The sequence below is a fragment of the Pleurodeles waltl genome, chromosome 8 (assembly GCF_031143425.1).
Source record: "Pleurodeles waltl isolate 20211129_DDA chromosome 8, aPleWal1.hap1.20221129, whole genome shotgun sequence".
Classification (NCBI taxonomy): Eukaryota; Metazoa; Chordata; class Amphibia; order Caudata; family Salamandridae; genus Pleurodeles; species Pleurodeles waltl.
In genome coordinates, this window is record NC_090447.1 from 1,488,906,656 (window position 1) to 1,488,930,965 (window position 24,310).

Sequence of the window (24,310 nt, forward strand, 5' to 3'; positions counted from 1 at the left end):
GGAGACCTTTGTATACAGACACCAGAAGAATACATGTGACAGAACCTGAAACTCAGATATCATGGCAAGGGTACGATGATCTCAACACAAAAGTGCGGGGGAGCGCGAGGAGCAATACAAACAATATAAATTTCTAGGCGCTGAGCTGGATACTTTTGCATCCTTGCCTGTACTGCTAAGCATAGTCTTGAGGCTAAATGTGCCAGACATTTTACAGCCTGCACAACTGTGGTAAGCATGAGCAGGCATGATGTTGGTGATGGGGATCAGTGGTCCTTCTTGCTACATCTGGGTTGGCCACATTTGGACGGATGATTGCAATTCCGCAATAAAAGATGATACCGCAGTGCATTAGTCAATGCAACATACAAAGTTCTCTACCTCCATCTAGGCTCAATGCATGATCCGCCAGAATTAAGAAGACGTGTTACATCATGCTGCCACATCAGTACTAAAGATGTCTGTAAGGTTGGCATGAAGGTTCCATTGCCTGTCTTCAGCCACTATTGCATGCCTTCTTTTGTCACTGTACCTTGAATGTGTCTTCCAGAAGTGATGCACATTCCAGTGCTCTTTAATCCCTCCCTTAATTATTTTGTTTGACATCTGTTTCCATGACTTGAAACTTGGAGAGAACTAGAGGAAAGTGTAAAATTAAGGGTCCTTGGTGATTATTGGTACTTCAAGTCTTAAACGATCTCATATTATTAATACTGATCATCCATGCCCTGAAGTTGTCTGATGGCTTAGGCTGGCTGGCTGGCTGACTGGACAGGACAGGACTGATATGGGAGCACTGCTTGATGTGGGCGGTCAGTTAGTGTCAAAAGGTGCCTCAGGGTATTCATGGACTAATTGTGCATCAGTTTTTGCTATTTTGTACCAGTTTGTGAATAATACGCATTGGGGAGCCAAGATCACAAAGATTGATAATCTGAAATAAGTTTTGGACTTCGAGCTTTGCAGTTACTATGAATGTAAGTTTATGTAAAACTGTCCTGGCTCTTTGTCACCCATAGATGGAAGATCCCCTTGAAATGGGTCTCCTATCTATCCATTACTAACCATCACAGCAATGTTACTATGCCTGCTTGGCCACTCCAAGATCTCTTCTGTTCCTGGCCTGCTCTTTTATCTGCACAGCTTGGGCACTGGTGAGGCACCATCCTAATTTTGGACATTTTGTTAGAAACTGAGGGTGCTGATACAGTGGGTAAAGTAATGGGCCATATGAAAACATACACTCTTCTTTTGTCTCAATGCTACCTCATTCCATTGTGTCACTTATATCATAACTGTGGGGAGTTTAGCCTGAAAAACACAGAGGTTATTACAGCTGGTGTGTGATGAACTAGTGGAAAACCTTCATTTTCCATATAACAGGCCAAATGTGTCCCATGATGTTTCGTAGGAGCCAGATCCTTTCCACACCTTCAGAATACTTAATGACGATGCAAATGAATCCCGTTTAGATAGGTTTGTAAACCTATTGTATTCAGACAACCTGAAAACCTTGTTAAATCCTGCCCTTGTAGACCAATATTGGAGGCAGCTTAAATAGACTGTGTCACAGACGCCTCTCACTTTCTTCTTTTTTGTACCATTGAAGTCCAGCTTCCGTTCAAAGTTCTGTGTGTGGTCCATACACACATATACAAAACTGCTCTGTGTGGCTGATTTAGAGTTTAGTGGAGAAGGTACTCCATTGTAACAGAGTGCCCTCTCTGCCAAACTCCTAGTCCTCTCACCTGAAGTAGGGGTGAGCGAACCAACAGTATGTCAGTGATGGGGCTATTCTGGCTCCATCGCCAACATACTCCTTCGATGTACAGTCCGTCAGAGGGTAGCCAACTAACTGCACGTCCAATTTAGAGTGGGCGGTTGAGTGGCTTCTTTTACTATGTGTTACAATAAAAACAAAAATCCCTGCATACCATGGGAGTAAACTCCCGTTGTGTGGCGATCATTAGTTTTACTTTATAAATAAACAAAAAACACATTGGGAGTTTTTTTTAGAAAAAAGTAACATTTTGTAGTCATGTTTGACAGAACCATATGTCAAACTTTTATGACATTGACAGAAACTGCTGTAAAGGCTGTGCCTGCCAATGACAGGATGTTCATCAGGGCAACGGAGTAATCTACTCTGTTGTCCTGAAAGATATTACCCCGTCCTCTAATCTCTCTAAATCAGGCCTTTAGTCTTTAGTATAAACTGCAGCGTGTGTTTGAGCCCCACATTTCCTGATTCTGAAATATGTTTTGTGATGAGATTAGGCCTTGTTTGTCAATGAAATTTAGCTTCTCTACACTGAGTACCCTTGTTGAAGGCCCTGTAGAAGTAGGCCCATATTTATACTATTTTAGCGCCTCATTTGCGTCATTTTTTGACGCAAAAACAGCGCAAACGTACAAAATGCAATTGTATTTTGTAAGTTTGCGCCGATTTTGCGCCAAAAAACGACGCAAATGCGGCGCTAAAAAAGTATAAATATGGGTTTTTAGTGTGTGCTTTACAAGTTATGTCACTCACTGTAGATACAGACCGCTCTGAGCTAATTCTTCTGCAGGACTCGTGTGCAAGGAGAGGTAAAGCATTGTCTCTGCAGATTATTGCGCGTTTAAAGACACAACATGCTTCTCTTTCTCCTCTGAAAATCCGTCTTTTGAAGGAAAAGCAGGGACTTATTCCACAAAATGGACAACTGCTGTGACCATCATTCCCCCTCAATGACATATACCAGAAAGCGAATGATAGCTAGAAGTAAGTCAACCATTGCAGCAAAGATTTTGCTTGTATTTTGGTCTTTCTTTCTCCTGCTTCCACAGCAGTTCTCAGCATGCAGGATTTCAGAACGTCAGTTTCTGTTTTAAATGGGTCTCAGGCTTATTGCAACATGCATCATTTATCTACACCCTTCTGTCTATACGGTGGCTCACAACTCTGCACTCTATTGTAGCTACCCCAAGTACTTCTCTCCTAACACTGCAGACAGCTTCATTTTGTGCTGCTAGAGCAGAATCAAGACAGCTGTTTTGTGACTAATTTTTCATAGACCTGATGACATCATTTCATTCTACCTTGCCTTTCGGTAAAAAAAAAAATAGCAATGTTTTCAGAGCTTCCAGCATCCCCCGTCCCCCTAATCAACTAAGATACTCAATCCTCATGAGGCTCTAATGTTACCTGTAAGAAACTTCCTTGTCAAGAAAGTCATGTAGAAACATGACTAACCACTAGAAATTAATAAAACCTACGTGTATAGATGTTTTAAGCTAGTGCCTGGGTCTGTAGGATGTGTGGAATTTAACAGGGCTTAAGGTAAATGGAAGCCATAGCAAGAAGGACTGCCAGTCCTGTCTATTCCCCAAAGACCGTCTTTGTTAGCCATTATGCAAGGAACATACTCAAATAGATATCCCTATACCCCCATTAGGGGGGATACAAAAATGGCTTCTCGGGGGCTGAAAGGATGGGTTGATGATCTCTTCCCAAAGGTATAGGAGAAAAGAAAAGGAGGCTTGCACTAATTTGAGATTATTTCAAACTTCGATGTTGATCATTTTCATTGATCATGTCTATTTTTTTTTGTTTTTTTTATTACCACAAAAAATCCAGAAAAAAGTTTCAGATTTTCCAGCCATGTTTAGTAACCTCCCTCATCATCCGCGCTACAGTCTGTGTCTGGAACTAAAAAACCCTCCGCCACAGTTTGTCGATCGACGATGGAGAGGCCATGCTGCACAATACCGGTTAGTATAAATGTGGTGCTTAGCTGTGTTGATTTGTGTATTGGTGATTTAGATCATGTAATTGGTTTTATTGATGCACCCGTGGAAAACCTTGTTTATGCATCAGTGACTTATACATCATATGTATCGCAGCCTAAGGCCTGAGTCTCATTTATTTGTGCAAGGAAGTTAGACTTGTTCATGCAAATTGGTTACTTTATGGGTAAAAAACTATGTTCCTGATGTCTGAAATTTCCATTCACAAAAAGTGGTCGCAATTTGTGCACTGATTTTTTGAGAATGAAAAAAAAAAATGCAAACCAACCAATATACTAATAGATCAATCCACAACAATCTATATCATAATGGGTTGCAGTCTGATCTACCTCATTGATGTTCATGATGTATGTTACCAATTGTGACTCACTACGATTGGATGGCATCACAGGGATTATGGGCCTCTGGGGTCAGCAGACCACCATGTCGGTGATTGCATTTAAATAAAGTAAACATGTGTTTTTTAGCTGCAGCCCGTTTTCCTCATAGGAAATGGGGCTGCATTTAAAAAGAAATGTTTATTTTTTTTAAAGCTTGGTTGTGAATTGACAGTTGCCCCAAGAAACCTTCCTTTTTGCATCTATATAACCACTGTAACTCAAGAATCAGTAACTTTTCAGTGTTCTTTTCCACCAAGTTTCGGGAGCAAAACACTGAAACTTAACATAACAAATCGCTATTTCAAATGGGCACCCTAAACACTTCACTTCCAAAAAGCAATTTGTTATGCATTGCTAAATCCATTTTACGATTTAGTAACCATGTGCCGAATCGTATGAATTTAAAAAATAACAAAAAGTATTTTTTGGATTGCAAGCACCCTGAATTTTGCAAATTTTCAGGCTGGTCGACCACGAAATGACTTTGTACATCTGGCCCTATATTGCTAATTAGGAAAAGTTGTTTTTTTACTCAAAAAATAATTTACTCACCTAAAGATGTTCCAATCAGTATATTTACGAGCATGGGTGGGGTAGTGGTCATTCCAGGGTGGGAATGCTTTGCAAGTCCGTAAACATTTATAAACTTATAGGTTTCTGCATAGACACAAAGCTCTCAGATGTTAGAGATGTACTCCTGTCAAAGGCAGAAGTAAATCCTTTACAAGGGCACACGGGGTAAACAACCCCAACATTGGTGGGCGTTTTTGGAAAATAATTATGCCACAGCGGAAAACTATTTTTCCCATACACAGCGGTTTAACAAGTACGTTGTGCTTGTAGAATCACATCTGTAATGTGGCAATTTCCAATTTGTAATAGATTTCCAAGAGTATGCCTACATTCATCTGACTGTCATAGTACATGTTTAGCCTGGGAAGCTAATCTGAATACCATAAAGAAGTAAATGTTCATCCATGTAATGATTTAGTAATTTCTTTCTGAATTAAACTTTAAGTGTTTGGGTGTATGAAAACATAGGTTAAGTCATCTGTAAAACTCTGAAAATTATTTAATTTGGTTGAGTATTTAAAGAGTGCAGCATACCTTACTGGAGGCATCTGTGTGCAGGAACCCTCATAAATCTGAGGGCTAAGGAGCACAGATGTAAATACAGCAAGGTGATGGATGGAATGCTTGAAATAATCTCAGCCACTGGCCATCGCTCGGGCCGTATCCCAATCCATAGTGTTTTGCCCACCAAGCCACCTCAGTTTGGACCCAGCCATAGGCAAATCAGTCCTGACCCTGTTCCCCATAGGAACAGTCCAGCCCAAACTGCCAAGGCAGGTCCTTGCTGAACCAGAACACAAGCAACCCAGGACCAGTGTCACCCTTGTTATGGTTCTTCAGCCAGGTATAGCTTGATTCAAGTGGCACAGTGAGCCTGGGACCCACGTCTGGGCATACCTGGGGCACTTAGGGCATCAAGTGCAATAACAACAAGGTGAACAATGAAATGCTTAAATTAATCTCAGCCACTGGCAATTGCTTGGCTGCATCCCAATTAATCGTTTTTTGCCCTCCATGTGACCTCAGTTTGGACCCAGCCATGTGCAAACCAGTCTTGACCCTGTTCCTCATGAGAACAGTCCAGCCTGATCTGCCAAGTTAGGTTCTTCCTGAACCAGAACACAAGCAACACAGAACCAGTTTAGCCCTTTTTTATGGGGTCTTCAACCCACACAGCTTTGTTCTAGTGGCACAGTGAGCCCAGGATACACTTCTTGGCAGACCCAGTGCACTTAGGACGTCAAATGGAAAAAACAACAAGGTGATAGATGGAATGCTTGAATTAATCTCAGTAGCAGGCAATCGCTCGGGCTGCATCCCAATCCATCATTATTCACTCACCGTGCTACCTCAGTTCGGACCAGGCCATATGCAATTCTGTCTTGACCCTGTTCCTCATGTGAACAGACCGGCCTGAACTGCCAAGCCAGGTCCTCCCTGAACTGGAACACAAGCATCCCAGGGCTTGTTTTGCCCTTGTTATGGACTCTTCAGCTAGGTACAGCTCAGTTCCAGTGGCACAGTGAGCCCAGAACCCATGTTTGCTGTAAGTGTGCCGGAAATGCCCAGTTGTAGGTTGAAGAACACCAGCTGCTCTAAAAAAATGTATCCTTCTGACTAGATATGACATGCAACCTATCAGTACATAGGTTGGGTAACAAAATTCCAGACTGTGAAAAAAGAAATGCTGGTCCACAGTTTGCAACCTCTTTTTGCAACCAGTCTCTTGTAGTCCAGTTTCATTATCTGCATGTTATTCAGGGAAGACATCAGTAGAATGGACAGTTCTAACCAGCTCGCGCTCATTAGGCTTAAATGTCATGTCTGAGAGATTTCATTTAAAAAAAATCTAAATAATAAATAAATAATGTGGGGAGGACTTTGATCTAGTGGGGTTCTTGCCCATTCTGCACCGGAATCCAACTGAGAAAGTGTACTGACTATTCTTAAGAATCGACTGTTATTAAACGGTGCTCTTGGCTTCATTATGAGAAAAAATTGCTGTGAAACATTATTACAAGATTGCAAGCGTTGTTGTAGCCTTGGCTTCTGCAGTGCTTTCATGCGCCGTTCTTGGTCCTTCAACCAGACGTATGAGTGCACACTGATGAAGTAGATCCTAGTGCGCAGCCACACATTCTGAACACTGCCTTTTCTTATACTCTACCACCAGATATGCTGGTGGTGGTGGGGCTAACACACAGAAGCGCTCTCACACTGGTACCAACTTATCACAGATTTCCACTAGGAAGGAAGAAAAGTCTCTAATGTCCCTTTTCTCAGACCTTGAGCCAGCCTCACTTGAATATTCTGGTACATCAGCATCATCAGTAGTGCTTTGCAGGTATTGACTGTTTCATAGATTGACATGCTTGAATCAGCCAACCTCCCTGATAGCATTTCAAAACAGTGGTAAGTAGTGATAACATGCATGCTTTTAATGTAATAGCTGTTTTTAGTAGTCCATTACTTGTATTGTAATTGGCTAAACTTGAGCTATTTAGGCAGTTGAACAATAAACTCCATCCCGCTAGATGTTTTTGTAGGTCAGGTTTCTGCTGTGTTCTTCGGGAGATAGCCACAGCAAATATTTCTACTTTGGACAACCTCAGCACTCAGCCACACATACTTTATAGCATCACTGATTTGGGGCAATTTGATGAAAATAATATTTTAACAGTTCACATTTTTGCTGTGTGCTTCACGTTCAGCTGCACTCTGCTGAAACCATTCATTCAGGATATTCACAGATCCATGGCCTTGCCAATCTCTTTTGCATTGTGCAAGGGCCATTACATTGTAGAAAGCAGACTGAATGATTTGCTGCTCTTGTATACTTCTTCTGCATGGCTCTCTTTGTACTTGAGTATTGCTGCTGCTGTTAGAATCACTGTTCCACTTTCCCAGTTTCTCTTTCGTAAAGTCTTTGTCACTGAAAAACAACAGACCACATTCTCATGGATACAACCACCTGTGGATTCCTCACCTTATGAATTCTCCCAACGCGCCAGCATTCGACGGAAATTTTCTTCCCAGCTCTCTGCGTTGACGAGAACGTCACAATTGCACAGCTCCACACGCGACTCCCTCTAACGTCATCGTGGCAATAAGAAGTCCTCGCTGGTGTGCTGACGTCAGTTCCCTTTTTTCCACGCCTCCGACGCTAACGTTTTTTTCCTGTCTCTCGAACAGTTACTGTTTCGCAGGAGTTGTTGTCGGTTCAAGCGCCTCAGGACGAGCAGAGGTTTCCTGCCTTCCCGACTCCGGGAGCGGATCCAGCAGCCTTTCTTAATGCTATGATTAGCATTTTCAACAGAGCTACGGCCCCTGCTGGTGCACTGGCTAGTCCCACGGGTCCATTAGCTTTCACACTGGGTTTGCTGGCACTGCACAAACAGGCCCCGTTTGTACCCTTTTATCCAGGTGAAGGTGCTGGTTCGGCGCCGATGATGTCGTCACTCCAAATGATGTTGCCGATGGAGTTGATGCTGGAGACGGATGGGTCCCGATCAGGGTGCAGTGTCTATCCACTCTCTCCTCCGCCGGAGCGTCCATCTGCTTTGAAACCGACGTCGTCGGCGAATTCTCTGTCGACGCCGCGACTGGAGGCCAGACCGAGGTAGAGACGGAGGGCCTTGAGGCTCTTGCAGGAGCAGGAGTATCCGCAACCACTGTTGGAGGAAGGGGAGTTTCCTAAGCCTATGGATGAATTTCAGGGCTTGGACTCTGCAAGTGGCCTAGATACATCCCCCTGAGTGGGATCTTTCATCCCCTGGCAAGCTCACAGAGGAGGCAGCATCTTACCACAGCGTGAAAAGAAAGGCTGCTGAGTTCTTAGACCTTCCTTTACCAGCATAGGAGGTGAAGACGAACATTCTGACCGAAGTGTTACATCCTTCCTCTACGTCTTCGGAGCCCCTACTCCAGTTTAATGATACCCTTACTGAGCCCATTCTAGACATATGGAGGAAACCTGTCACAACTCCAGCGGTTTCCAGGACTGTGGCTAGGAGGTACAGAGTTGCTCCAGGGGATCCACAGTTTTTGTCTCAGCATCCAGCACCTGAGAGCTAGGTAGTGTAAGCCTCTTGTTCTGCCCGGTCTGCACCTGGTTCGTTCCCTGCTACGCCATCAGATAGAGATTCTAAGCGAAAGGAGCAAAGAAGGGTTTCTCCTCGTGCAGTATGACCTTGAAGTCTGTCATTGCTACCTGTGTGCTGGGGAGGTATATTCATGCCCTGATGGACACTGCAAGAGCTGTGGTGCCAAGCTTGCCTCTGGATGTGAAGGGACAGTTTGATGAACTCCTGTTGGACACTCAAGCGGGGCCAAGCAGGCTATCCAGTCTGGTTTGGATATGGCAGATTCAGTTGCCAGGGCAATGGGCACTTGAGTGGCGACCAGGAGACATGCGTGGCTTAGGTCTTCTGGCTTTTCCACAGATGTTCAGACAACCTTGGAACTTCCTTTTGATGGAGAGAAGTTGTTCGGGTCCAAAGCAGACTCCGCTTTGGAGTGTTGTAAAGACAGCAGGGCACCTGCAAAGTCCTTAGGACTCCAGGCTTCAGCATCCACACCCTTTAGATCTTTTCGGAGGTTCAGGGGTTTTGGCAGTGGGTCCTTATTTCGTGGGAGGTCACAGTCCAGCATGCATCAGCCTGCCAACCCTCTCCATAGGTCTTGTAGAGGGTGGGGGAGGGTTAGAATGCGAGGAGCCACTCAGCAGCTTCCCGTCTGATCTTCTTCCTTTTTTTCCATCTTGCATTATACTTCTCCCTTAGGGGGAAGGCTATTTCATTTTCTCCATGAGTGGGAGTTAATCACATCAGACTCCTCAGTGCTGAATATTGTGGGGAAAGCTTATGTCCTTCTTTTTCAGGAGTTTCCCTCTCCCACCCGTCCCCGTCATCCTTTTTGCACGGAAGATCATCTCCTGTTGCTTCAGCAGGAGGTGCAAGTCCTTAAAGGGTGCAGAGGAGTTGGTTCCAGAGCAGGAAAAGGGTCAGGAATGCTATTCGAGGTATTTCCTGATTCCCAAGAAGGATGGTCTATTGAGGTCTATCCTGGACCTGAGGATTTTGAATTGGTTCCTCAAACAGGAGAAATTCCAAATGCTGACCCTAGCACAGGTGCTTCTGGTGTTGAACAAGGAAGACTGGATGGTATCTGTCGACTTGTAGGATGCTTACTTTCATATTCCCATTCTGAAGTCGCACAGGAAGTATCTCCAGTTTGTGGTAGGGTCGCAACACTACCAATTTGAGGTCCTTCCTTTTGGTCTTACTTCTGCACCTAGAGTCTTCAGGAAGGTGATTCCTGTGGTTGCAGCGGACCTTAGAAGGAAGGGAGTATCTGTATTCCCTTAACTGGATGATTGGCTGATCAAAGCCTGGTCCCCAGAGCTTGTGCTGCATCACTTGCAAGTGACTACTCCGCTGTTGTTCAACCTGAGCCTTACCCTAAACGTGCCCATGTCTCACCTGGAGCCCTCTCAGCGCCTCCTGTTCATAGGGGCAGTACTGGATACAACATTGAATCAAGCCTACCCTCCACCTCAGAGGATTCAAGACATTCAGGCGTTGGTTCCAATGTTTCAGAAAGGAGCGGCTGTTCCAGTCCTCAAGGTCCTACGTCTGCTCGGTCTGTTCGCTTCTTGTATTCTATTGGTCACTCTTGCACGTTGGCACATGAGGGCTCTCCTGTGGTGCCTCCGCAAGCAGTGGTTTCAACACAAAGGAGATCTTGAGGAGTCGAAAAAGATTTCCAGAGAAGCTGTAGCGGATCTACGATGGTGGGTGGTGGACGGCAACCTTTCCCAAGGAAGGCTGTTTTGTCTACCACCTCTGGTGGCCGCAGTCATAACGGATGCTTTCACTCTAGGGTGGGGAGCTCATCTGGGGGACCTGGAGATCAAAGGTCATTGGTCTCCAGTGAAACAGATTTTTTCACATTGGTCTGTTAGAATTACGGGCAATACATCTAGCTCTCAAGGCCTTCCTCCCATCCCTTCGCGGTCAGACAGTTCAAGTCTTGACGGACAATACTACTACGTTGTGGTATATCAACAAGCAGGGAGGAGTAGGGTCGTACCTTCTCTGCAGAGAGGCTCTGCGGCTTTGGTCTTGGGCACATGACCATCGGATTTGCATAGTAGCAAGCCATCTGGCCGGAGTTCTCAGTATACATGCGGACAGTCTCAGTCGGCATTTCTCGGCTAATCACGGGTGGCGTCTCCATCCAGACCTGGTTCTTCACATCTTCTGGATGTGGGGATTTCCACAGATAGACCTGTTTGCCACTGAGGAGAACGCACACTGCTCATCGTTCTGCAGCCTCCAGTATTTGGTGCGGGGAGGGTTGTGGGAAGCGTTTCAGATGTCTTGGTGCGACCAGCTGCTTTACGCATTTCCCCCCAATACCCTTGATTCCTCGGGTTCTGAGGAAGATTCGACAGGATCAAGCTCAAGTCATTTTAATAGCCCCGGATTGGCCAAGAAGGGTGTGGCACACAGACCTTCTCCAACTTTCACTGTGCCCTCTGCTCAGCCTCCCTCACAGGGCAGACCTCCTCTCACAGTGGCAGGGGCTGGTTCTACACCCCCACCTCCATAGCCTGCACCTATATGCCTGGAGATTGAACAGGGCAATCTGAGTTCTTTTTCTCTCCCTCCAGAAGTGGTGGATGTTATTTTATCGGCCAGGTGACACTCCACCAAGACTGTCTATGCTAACAGATGGGCAAAATTTGTTGCTTGGTGTGGAGAGAGGCAAATTGATCCCTTGATGGCCCATTTTTCTGATGCTTTGCTTTTTGCCCTTTCCTTGGCACAGAAGAGATGTGCAGTTGCGACTGTGAAGGGTTATTTATCAGCACTGTCGGCATTTCTGTGCCTTCCTGATCAGCCATCCTTATTTAAGTCCCCTATAGTTATTAGATTCCTGAAAGGTTTGACTAACAAGTTTCCTCCTACTCTGTTTGTCATGCCTCAGTGGGATTTTAATTTGGTTCTGATTTTCTTAATGGGTTCACCGTTTGAGCCTATGCATTCTTGCACTTTGAGGCTTTTAGTTTTAAAAACAGTTTTTCTAACGGCTATCACATCGGCTATGCGTGTGAGTGAGCTATAGGCTCTTGGTGTGAAACCTCTTTTTACAACCTTTTATGCTGACAAGGTGGTGCTGAGAACCAGGGCGGCTTTCCTTCCTAAAGTAGTCACTCCCATTCATATGGACCAGTCTATAACACTCATTTTTTTACCCTCCTCCTCATCCATCAAAGGAGGAGGAAAGACTTCATCACTTGTATCCAAAAAGGGCTCTACGTTTCTACATTGAGAGGACAAGAGACTTTCGAGTTGATGATCAACTCTTCGTTGGATTTGTGGGCAAGATGAGGGGCAAGGTTGTCCACAAGAGAACTCTTTCCAGGTGGGTCATTCTTTGCATAAAGATTTGTTATTTACTGGCAAAGAGGGTACCCCCTAAGGGCATTAGAGCCCAATCCACCAGGGCTAAGTCTGACACTTCGGCTTTGGCTAGAGGTGTCCCAGCTGCTGAAATTTGTAAGGCCGCAACTTGTGCTTCCCTCCACACTTTCGCAAAGCATTATTGCTTAGAGTCGGAAGTTAGGAGGGACGACCATTTTGCACGTTCTATTTTGCAAGATTTCTTGGTTTGACCAGTCAGGCACCCACCTTGGAGTGCTGGACTGCTTTGGGATTCTATTCATAAGGTGAGGAATCCACAGGTAGTTGTATCCATCAGAAGAACAAGTTACTTAACTTTGGTAATGCTTTTTCTGGTGGCTACAGTAGCTACCTGTGGATGCCTCACAGTCCCACCCGCCTCTCCGTTGCCTGTCTGGTCATACCAAGACTTCTGTTATTATAATTGTATATACGTTTTTGGTGTTGTTATATAAACAAATATTGTGGTTTATATTTGTATTTGGATTGGTATATGTTGTTCCTGTGAGGTCAGTATTCACCTGTTCGCCTCAAAGGCACGTACAAAATGGTGAAACTGATCTCAGCATGCTGGCAAGGACTTCTTATTGCCACGATGACGTCAGACTGAGTCGCGTGCGGAGCCATGCAATTGTACATCCTCTTCGACGTGGCGAGCTGCAAAGAAAATTTCCATTGAATGCTGGCGCATTGGGTGAATTCATAGGGTGAGGAATCCACAGGTAGCTACCGTATCCACCAGAAAAAGCATTACCGAAGGTAAGTAACTTGTTCTTTTGGCCAATTTCTCCACTTCTTCTAGTTGGTGGATTGACCTTAGCTACCAGCTGATTACCTTGCTCTGCACCTCCGTCAGTGGACAGTCAGTGCCTTTCTCTCAGCTTTGTAGTCTCATCTGCTACTGGCCTGGCTTGAGCTACTCTCAGTGGAGCAGCCACCATAATGGTGGAAATTTTAGGCCTTATCACTAATTCAGCGAGTATTGTTGTAGTGATTTCTTTTGTATGTAGTTGTTTTAGTCAAATGAGGAAATTTCATGTCAGATGGAATCCCATTAGAGACATTTCAGTTGGTCTGTACTTTGTTCATCATGAGGTTCCAATACAATTTCACATAAGTCTTGTAACAGTTCATCATCCAGTTGTGACAACTGAATCAGGTCATATACGTATGCTTCAAAAACTGGCATTGCATAGCTGAATCTGGGGTGACAGCTGTCCTAGTGCTAGGCACATTTCATACATTGGTTTAGTAAATAAATCAAATGTAAACAACTCAGTTCAAAGCCTTACAGTTGCTAGTTCATAACGTTCCTTAAGCAAGTATTTGAACACCATATATAATCAAAGTCGATACACAAGTAAGAAAGCATTGAAATCCCTTTTTGAGTATACCAAGTCTAAGTTGGCAGTGGGGCAGAAAGCCTTTGTTAAGAATGATAATTTGGGTATCCATAATCTTCATAGATGATAGGTAGTAACTAGTTGATTGTTTTTTGTTGTGTCTTTTTCCCTTGATTGTGATCTCGTCTGTATTCTTGAGGTTGAGGGGGGTTGCTGTTCCGAGTAGATTTTGGAGGAAGTCTTGTATCTGAGATGTTTTGAGTTCTCATCAGAAGCCTACTGAATTCCTCCAAATAATTCACTTGAGGTTGTGTTGTGAATGCAGCTACTGTATTGCCAAGGAGTCTGAAGATAGTTTTGTGTGTGATTGTGCTTGAGTGGTTTTTGGGATGCTGTTGTACTTTTTAGCAAAGGCATACACTCTGCCTAATTGGTAATCCATATGGTCCCTTCTGTATTTACTTTCTTTTCCTTGAATAATGCCATCTTCAAATCAAATTCATCGATGATTTGGTTGAGAATTTCAGTTTTACTTTGTGGCTTCTCCCCCACTTCGATTTTTCTTGGTGAGCTCATCAACTTCTGTTTTGGATTTGGCACATTCTTCTTCAGTGCTAGTTAGTTTCCTAATCTTATTATTGGAGGCTTCCCAAAGGTTATTTTTCCATTTCTCATGAATTTCTGGGTCTTTAGTTTTAGCGGGAATAAAAATCAAAATCTTTATTTCTCTCGGGATACGACCAGCCTGCAGATTCTTGTGAGCTACACTACCTCCCACCATTTGGTGGTTTCTTTTTACAGCTTTCTGAAGGGCTTAGAAAATAGATCTGGCTGGTGATGGATTGGGCTTGAGAAGAATTTTGCCTGTGCTTAATCTATTAAATGCGTCATCCATGCGTGCCCCTCTAATTTTTAGTTAGTTAACCTTTGTAGTTCCTTAGTTCATGCACTAAGCATGGGCCAACTCCACTGGTACATCCTGTCTATTAATCTCATTGTTCATTCTCCTGACTCTGCCCAGTGTTCAGTGATTCCCATTGTCTGCATCAGAGCACTTGGAAGTACCTAGGACATGTTAATTCTCTGAATTCCTGAGCCAGAAATATGATACATTGTGTAGTCTTGTGAGACTGGGTGAGCTAGGACCCTTACGTTTCTGGGTGGACCTAGAGGAGAGATTGAGCAATTGGGTGGGTGGGTGGGTGTTAAGGGGTGGTTATTTAACGACTAAGACGTAATCAGTGATTTAGTGCCTGATTGTATGCAGAGGAATAAAGCTGTCTAAACAAGAGCTACATGTGTGGCGTGGTCTTTGCTTGCTCCCGTGCTGGGGAGGATGCTACAACTGGTGACGAGTAAGGGGATACGTGCCCCCAAAGAAACAAGACGGCTCTCCCTGAGTGTGTACAACGACCCAGCATAGTGCTTGTGTGTGCTATGTCCTCTCAACTCAATCAGAAGTTTGTCAAAGTTGGCACATATGCAATTGAAGCGCCAATCCAGCACTCATACGGCCCTCAAAGAGCAGAAGGCCCTGAGGAGGAGAGCGCTCAAAAGACTTAACAGAACCGTGTGCTGCACCATAACACAGAGCCATCGTAAATAATACCAAAATGCTGAAGGCAGTGAGAACCAGGTACGTTGCAAAAAGCTAAGCCCAACAGTGATCAAGTGCGAGAAACCGAGTCATAACCTACTGTCAATGGAATAAGACCGGGACCAAGATTAAAAACAGAAGGAAAGTGTAAAATGAGGAATAATGCTCAACCACTTTCTGCATGGTGCTGGAGCTTAAGGAGATTATCGTCGGGCTCCTAGGACATGGTCAACATGTTTCGCGTACAGTGGTCTAACAAGATCCTATGACGCTTCTTCAGGACCAATACATAATAAGACTTCTCCTGTCTATATTACCGAAAGTTTGCAAAAATGTCAAACAAATCATATAGTCACTTACATTGAAGTTCACTAATTGTCAGAAACCTCTAATGGTCGCCCTAGAAAAATACAAACAAATCATTTTGATCAAAACACACGGAAACATAAGGAAGGACACCCGTGACACAACAGTGTGTAGTAGCCAGTTGTGTAAAAACATAATAAGACAATATGCTTACCATCCCTTGGTACTTGGGGGCCCCTTGGGAAGTAGCATGCCGAAAGCGGTCACTACTAATAAAGTGGTAAAGCAGACACCATGAAAGCAGTGTAATCAATCAGAACCAAAACAGTCACATTCGCTACTAGAGGTCGGTTGGTTAAATTGATTATGAACATCAAGCACATTATTAGTCCATGTCACTTGGAAATTCATACACAGACTCGTCACTAGCATTTATGACGTTTGTTGAAGGAAAACTGGGAGGAATAAAACAGTTTTACAACAGAAAATATTTCTAAAAAGGCTTGGTGAGTACTGTAGCAGAGTGTAATAGTCTGCGTGGTGATTTACAAAGGTAAAAACACACTGGCAAAGCGTGGTGATCCATAGAATAATAAGGGATTACCCCGACCTAAGTATGTTAATACTTTGAGAGATGTCATTAGTTGAGCTCAATATATGTCCCCAGAGTAAATAAGTAACCGAAAAAAGCGATAAACACACAAACGCAAGGTCACTTACTTTGTGGATGACGGCAGTCTGCAGGGGAACCTACCCTGACGTGCTCTCCCGAAAAGACAACTTCCCGACTCGGTACGAGTCTTTTAAAGAGAAGTTTTCCCGGCAAAAATGGGAGAGGGTGGTCAAACCTGTAGAAGGACTACACTCCGGGAACAGGTCTCAGAAATAAAAGAAGGACTCAAGCAAAATTACGGCGGCCATCTTTGTGAACCGAGATATAATAGACTAGAACGAGCATTACTCCAATAGCCTCGTGGGTGGTAGTCAAAACAAACAATGGACTAAAAACATCGTCGGCCATCTTGGAATGGCTGGAACTGGATAGTGAGTTATGTCAGTTAATACCATGAGTGGTTTGGAGTGGGAAGCCGGAAATAACCGCCCTAGTAGACAAAAGAAAGGTATGGGCCACAGAGTAATACATAAAATGGGGCTCCCTAAAACCATAGTCTTTCACAGTCAGTCCAATTAGGATGGAAATAAAAAGTGAAAAACAGAACAAATATAGATTGAAGATACTGAATACTCGGTGGTAAATCCTTAAAAGGGGTTGATTAGGCGGACAATGTAGTCCAGGGAATGGCATCATTCAACCCATCAGTATGAAGCTTGAAAACCTACCGTTGTTCCAGTCTGAACAAGGAGTGTGGAGAGTCAGTAGTGATTCTAGGGGCGTCAAGTATGACCCAACTTAAATCATCTGGACTGTGGGGGGCATCTAGGAAGTGTGCGCATAATTTTGTTGTAATGCGTCCACACCTGATGTTGCTCCTATGCTCGTTAATTCGTATTTTAACTGGTCTAGAAGTCATGCCCACATAACGTAGCCCGCATGGACACGTAATCATGTAAATGCAGTTTTTAGTGTTGCAGTTCGTGTGTTTTGTCAGGTGCCATTGGCCTATAGGTGCCAAATCTAAAGTTTTGTTGGGGCTAGTCAATTGACAGACATTACAGTGTCCACAGGGATAATGTCCAGTTACAGGTGGAAGGTTCCAGAGTGTAGTTTGTGTCTGTGTTCGCAATGTGTCTTTTGGACCGGTATGGACTATCAGATCTTTAATATTTTTAGATCGTTTAAATGCAAATAGAGGCCTAGGAATGGTATTGCCCCCACTGTTGAGGATAGGCCACCTTTTTATCTGGTTAGATAGTGGGGTGAAAGTAGATACACAAGTCAACCGTCTATTCGTGACTCTAAGTAGAGAGTCACGATTATTGTTCCTTGCTCTCTTACGAGCTCGGTTGATGACGTGTTGGGGATAATGTCGTTCAAGGAGTTTTATTTGAAGATCATCTGCTTGGGTATTGTATTCCTGCATTGAGGAACAGTTTCGTCGTAGTCGCAAGAATTGGCCAAATGGTAAGTTGTCACGGAGGGATTTAGGATGATGACTCTCGTACATTAGCAGGCTGTTGCGATCTGTATGTTTTTGGTAAGTACAGGTTAATAATTTCCCCTGTTCAATTGTAATCAGTAAGTCCAAAAAATGAACCTCCTTATCCGACACCGTAGAAGTGAATCCCAAATATGGGTTTAGTGTGTTTACCCACTGGGTCAGTGAACTAGCTGTAGCCAAAGGGCCTTGCCATACAGCCAAGATGTCGTCAATGTACCAACGCCACAATTTTATGTTATCGGTGAAAGGATTAGAAGCTGGTAAAATGAATTCTTTTTCAAAGTTATACATATAGAGGCATGCCAAGCTGGGAGCAAAGGTACTTCCCATGCTAGTACCTCTAATCTGATGATAAAATTGATCTTCAAAGCGAAATAAATTTTCTTTCATTGCTAATGTGGCACATTGCATGATAAATGCAATGGGTGATGTCAAATTGTCACTATTGTGCTGTAGTAGAGATTCCACTACCTGTAGAGTTGCATCTTGGGGTATATTAGTATAGAGAGCCTCCACGTCCATAGTAATTAGTGCTTGGACATCTCCTGTGTTATTAATAGTCTCAATCAGATTTAATACGTCTTTAGTGTCCTGTAAATAAGTGAAGGAGCCCTTTACAAGTGGTTGTAGAAAGTGATCGCAAAAGATCGATAAGGGCTCGAGGATCGAACCAATCCCAGACACAATTGATCGCCCCGGAGGGAATTGTGTACCTTTGTGGATTTTAGGTAAGCAATAGAAATAGGGAGTTACCGGATTGGTTGCATCTAGGAAAGAAGCTTCTTTAGGGGTGATCCATTCATTGTTGGATGCCTCCGAGATCATAACCCTTATCTGAGTTTGAAGTTTTGGGGTAGGGTCACGCGGAATCAAGGCGTAGTAGGTCTCATCCACTAGCAAGCGTAGGCATTCCGTGCGATAGTCGTTAGTGTTCATTAGAACAATAGCGCCTCCCTTGTTAGCTTGTTTTATAACGACGGAATTATCGTTAGACAATCCCTCTAGAGCCTTCTTCTCGATAGTCGAGATGTTGATGAAAGGACGTTGCGGGCGTATAGATGTGAGATCCGCAAGAACAGCTTTTTCAAATGTTTGAACTTCGCAGGGGACAGCCGACAGTGGGGGGACCAATGTGGATTTGGGTCTAAGCCCAGAGTCCCCCGGTGTGCTATTCACTGGGCGGTCGTCAAAATAGAATTGCAGTCGTATTTTGCGAAAAAATTGTGACAGTTCGCAATTAAGTCGAAAAAGATCCTCAGATGGAGTAGGGACAAACCCTAAATCTCGATTAAGTGCTGTTATCTCCATGTCCGTGAGAGTTCTTGTGGAAAGGTTTACAACTAAGTTTTCGGGGGCTGGTGCTTGCCCTGGCTCCTGGTGACCATTTGTGGTTCTTCTCTGGACCATTGCACACGTTTGCCTCTGCCTCTTCTTCTGCCTCTCCCTCTGCCCCGGCCTAAAAAAGGCATGAATGTCATCATGGGGCGGGGTTGATAGAATGGATAGGGTGGTTGCCAAGGCATTTGGTGGCTGCCAGGGAACTGAGGATAATTATAAAAGGGTTGAGAGAGAGTGCTCTCATCTGTACTCCATCCATCTGAGGACGAACTGTTGCTGTTGTTGCGGGGCTTTCTGGGGTAGGAATGTGACTCATCAGAAGAGCGTGATTGTGTGTCAAAATCATCTTGAAAATAGGGATATATCTTTTCCCTACGGAATCTAGTGATCTCCTTTTGGAGTTTATAAATTTTCTGGTTAGTCAAGAATTCTTTGGTTTCATTTAATTCCACATTAATCTCCGCTAAGCGGCTCTTGAAGGCAGCCAGGGTCACAGTGGTTTTTATGGTGCCTTCAAGGAGATTGATTTGAATAGCGATAGAATCTGCTAGACCCTAAATAGCCCTCAGAGGAGGATTGGCCACCTAACCAGGTAAGCACCTATCAGGAGGGGTGTCTGAAGTCACCTGCTGGCACTAGCCACTCAGAGGTCTCCATTGTGCCCTCACACCTCTGCATTCAAGATGGCAGAGGTTTGGGACACACTGGTGGAGATCTGGGCACCACCCCTGGGGTGGTGATGGACAGGGGAGTGGTCACTCCCCTTTCCTTTGTCCAGTTTTGCGCCAGAGCAGGGGCTGGGGGATCCCTGAACCGGTGTAGACTGGTTTATACAAGGAGGGCACCATCTGTGCCCTTCAAAGCATTCCCAGAGGCCAGGAGAGGCTACTCCTCTCAGGCCTTGAACTCCTATTTCCAAAGAGAGAGGGTGTAACACCCTCTCTCAGAGGAAATCCTTTGTTCTGCCTTCCTGGGACTGGGCTGCCCAGACCCCAGGAAGGCAGAAGCCTGTCTGTGGGTTGGCAGCAGCGGTAGCTGCAGTGAAAACCCCAGGGAGCTAGTTTGGCAGTACCCGGGGTCCATGCTGGAGCCTCGGGGCTGCATGGGATTGGCACCCCAATACCGTATTTGGCATGGGGTGACAATTCCATGATCTTACACATGTTACATGGCCATATTCGGAGTTACCATTGTGAAGCTACATATAGGTATTGACCTATATGTAGTGCACGCGTGTAATGGTGTCCCTGCACTCACAAAGTCTGGGGAAATTGCCCTGAACAATGTGGGGGCACCTTGGCTAGTGCCAGGGTGCCCTCACACTTAGTAACTTTGCACCTAACCTTCACTTAGTGAGGGTTAGACATATAGGTGACTTATAAGTTATTTAAGTGCAGTGTAAAATGGCTGTGAAATAACGTGGACGCTAATTCACTCAGGCTGCAGTGGCAGTCCTGTGTAAGAATTGTCTGAGCTCCCTATGTGTGGCAAAAGAAATGCTGCAGCCCATAGGGATCTCCTGGAACCCCCATACCCTGGGTGCCTAGGTACCATATACTAGGGAATTATGAGGGTGTTCCAGTGTACCAATCAGAATTGGTAAAAATGGTCACTAGCCTGCAGTGACAATTTTAAAAGCAGAGAGAGCATAAACACTGAGGTTCTGGTTAGCAGAGCCTCAGTGATACTGTTAGGCACCACACAGGGAACACATATAGGCCACAAACTGAGCACTGGGGTCCTGGCTAGCAGGATCCCAGTGACATAGGCAAAAACAAACTGACACACAAGTAAAAATGGGGGTAACATGCCAGGCAAGATGGTACTTTCCTACATTCATGCTTTCTATTAGTGGAGTAAATGTCTTCAAATAATTATGACAAGGTTATTGAGCGACTGGACGACATCTTTACATCATGGGGAATACCTGACATTCTTAAATCGGACAATGGTCTGCCGTTTAACAGTCAAGATTTCAAGGATTTTCTTGTCAAGCTGAATATTAAGCATCAGAAGAGCAGATCTCTGTGGCCTTAGGCCAACCAATGGTGTTGTTGAACAATTCATGGGCACTCTCAAGAAAGTAATTCAGGGAACAGCGATGGAGAGCATTGAACTGAAACAAGACTTGTGCTCAGCAGTCATTGCTTATTGCTCAATTCCTCACTCCTCAATTGGTGAGAGTCCTGTCACTACTGTGTGGGAGAGCTATTTGAACCAAATTAGCACAGTGGACAGTGGATTGACCCTTGGATGCTGGTAGTGTTTGGACTTTGGACAATTCTTGTAAATGCAAGATGAAGGCATATGATGATCTGCGTCGGTGAGCTCAGGAAACAGTCTTTGACTAAGATGACTGGGTCTTAGTTAAGCAGAAGCGGAAAACGGATGTTCCATTTGATGTCAAACCTCTGGAGGTGGTGTCTTGCAAAGGACTCATGGTGATGGCTCAGTGGCCCGGAAAAACCATCACACTGGACTTGTCACATTTTAGACATCTACCTCGATGTTCATCAGCTCCTGCCATCTTCAATGAGGTGACTCCACCTGGCAATCCGGATCAGATGTTAAGCTCTGCACCGTTGGTGTCCAATCAGAGTGCTGTTTCATCACCTCGCACCAGGAGATCTGGTTGACTAGTGTGACCGCCTGAGCCACTCATCGAAGAGATATGACTAATTGAAGAAACATTTTTGCTTGTACTTTCTATTTAACGAGGGAGGAGATGTAGTGTTGTGAGACTGGGTGTGCTACAAGCCTCGCGGTTCTGGATGGACTTAGAGGAGAGATTGCTCAACCAATTGCAGGGTGTTAAGGTGTGGGTATTAACGGCTATGATGTCATCAGTGATTTAATGTGATTTTATTCCTCTGCATACAGACATCTCATCAAGAGCTCCGTGTGTGGCGTGGTCTTTGCATGCTCCTGGGCTGAGGAGGACTGTGCACATAGGTCCCATGCCTTCTCAAACAGGTCTATTATCTGGTCTGGCGCTGCTGAGATCTTTTCCAAACCTAACAGCTTTCAGAGCCTGAACTCCAGTGTACTAGCACTTTGTTAGACTCACAGAATGTAGCAATAGCTTGTCCAGTTGCACATAAGGGTTAGTTTAGTGAGTTTAGCTATGCCTCTAGTGTAGGTGCCAGAGAAGGCAAAGTAGTTATTCCACCCCCATGTACGTCCGTTGATCCTAGGTGTGTTCCTTAGAGGAACCCAATCTCAATGCCATGTTTGTCTGTGTATGCCAGTATTTGGTGTTTGTTTCTGGGATTTCCTAGCCCACGTAGGTTCCATGTGATTATTTGACCCTACCTTATTAATCTCTAATGAGTATAGCTTGCAGTGATACTCATGAGACCAAGGAGTCATAGTGTAAGAAAAAAGTGCAATATAAATGCTTCTACAAGCAACAGCAGCAAATCAAACTACTACACCCACATCCTCCCTCACCACATGGAATGCTTCAACTGTCAGTACATACCCATACATTTCCAAAACATCCCAAAAACAAGTAAAAAAGCACATTGCTTGAAAGGTGAGGTTAGTGCCAGCAATGCTCTGCTTACATATCAATCTATCTATCTACACATTCTCCTTGGCGTCTAGCTGATGTGATCTATGGGATCGGAGCAAGTGCTATGTACATTATGAAGACCCAGGTATAGATAGTGCCAAGCGTTAAAGAAAACCACACCTCCCTGCTTACTAAGCAGTCACCTTCTACAGTAGATCCCAAGTTGCAGTTCAGGCTACAGGAGGCCTTCATGGTGTGTTACTGCTTGTGTCATCCGGCTAGTGTGCAAGCTTGTGGTGCTGATGCAGTATTAGCATAGTGTGGTGAGGCTGGTGTCCATCCAGAGTCTGGCTTGCCCGCCGCCTTAGCAAATGTTAGTGCCTTTTTAGGGTTGTTATATATGCATACATTTTTGTCAACATGGATGCAGAGAGGGGCTGAATAAAGCATAGCATATTTTATATTTTCCACTTTCAGGATCTTCTGAGTTTTAGCAAATGCCTTACGTGGCTGTTGTACAGCTAGAGTAAAATCAGAATAGATAGAAGCTCTGGTATCTCAGACATCTCTGTTCACTCGTCAGATGAAGAGTGGTGTCTCAATCGCATAAGATCAGTAGCCTTGCGATAACCGTCAGGGGAGGGACCCCAACTGGCAGTTTGGGGAGTAAGGATCGGTGAACCCTCTACACCACCAGTATGTTGGGGAAGTTTCCTCAACCAAAGAGTTTCGCTACCAGGAACTCAATGAAGAGTTCAGGTTTACCCATATTAGTGGTTTCTGGAAGTCCCACTATGCAAATGTTCTTTCTTCATGATTCCAAGTCCTCACCTGTGGCCATCATCTTCAATAAGTCCTGTCCAAGATGACACACTGTTGCTTTAGTGGCAAGGGTCTGTCTTGTGTTCAAGGGTCGAAATCCTAGTATCTGCTTCACCAAAGTAGTCGCCATGCTTATCTAGTATATCCTTCCTCAGGTCCATTTGTGTATTTAAATGGTTGATTTTTGCACCAGTTTCATTAAGTCTCGATTTCACCACCACAAGGCCGATTTTATGTCTGGTCCTAGTTGTGAGGACACTGCCATCAGTGGACTGGGCACAGGTGAGGGCGATTTTGAGCGTGAACTTCTCTGGTGCTGCTGCTTGAATGGAAGTGTGTTCTGCTTGGTATCTGTTTTCCCTATAGCAACTGATGGTCTCTCTGGCCAGTGGTCCCCTCCAACCTCGCACGTTCAATGTGAGCAAATTGTGGGTGAGGCAGGCCCTAGTAGGTATTGTTAGGATCTGGGCTCTGTCACAGCTCATCTCGCCGGTTGGTCTGGGAGGGGGAATTGCAATTCCCATGGATGTCAAGTGGCCAGGAAGGAGGGCTTTCCTTGACTTTCTAAGGTCCCCGGGGTAGCCATTGTTTCTCACCAGCAGACCGGAGGTCACCCTTCCCTGCTCCTGTCAGTGCCAGTGTTGCGTAGGCTCTCATTATCCTAATGAGACTACTGGATTTTTGGGTGGCAAGATCGTTCACAGTGTGGGGGACTAAGTCTAACCCACGGTGAAGGACCCTTGTCACCCCAAATCCGGGTTGAGCTCCGGCTAACTAGCAGTGCCTCATCTCTCCCAAAGGGAAGAGACAATTGGGCATCTGAGCGCATGACATCTTAGTGCTTCCCAGGGAAGTTGTGGTCACTCAGATCCCAACCAGTTCTCTCATACACAGTGTGGTCTCATATATAAATGACAAAGGCAGTTTGAGTTTTAAAGATTGGTTTAATAAAACGACTGCATTTTAGATAACAAGGCGTGAGCCGCAATAACCAGAACCATACAACACAGTAGGATTGAAATAGAAACGAGGAGAGTGAAACATAAGAATAACGCTATCATG

The 24,310-nt window shown here is 44.6% G+C and overlaps 1 protein-coding gene across 2 annotated transcripts in view; it reads left to right on the top strand.

The window, feature by feature from the left end:
• The window catches only part of CFAP91 (cilia and flagella associated protein 91), a 353,091-nt gene that overhangs the window by 93,534 nt on the left and 235,247 nt on the right, over window positions 1-24,310 (top strand). For both annotated transcript variants that reach the window (XM_069202687.1, XM_069202688.1), the window contains exon 3: window positions 3,620-3,753. In XM_069202687.1, the coding sequence (XP_069058788.1) occupies window positions 3,620-3,753 (134 nt within the window). The remainder of the gene's footprint in view (window positions 1-3,619; window positions 3,754-24,310) is intronic.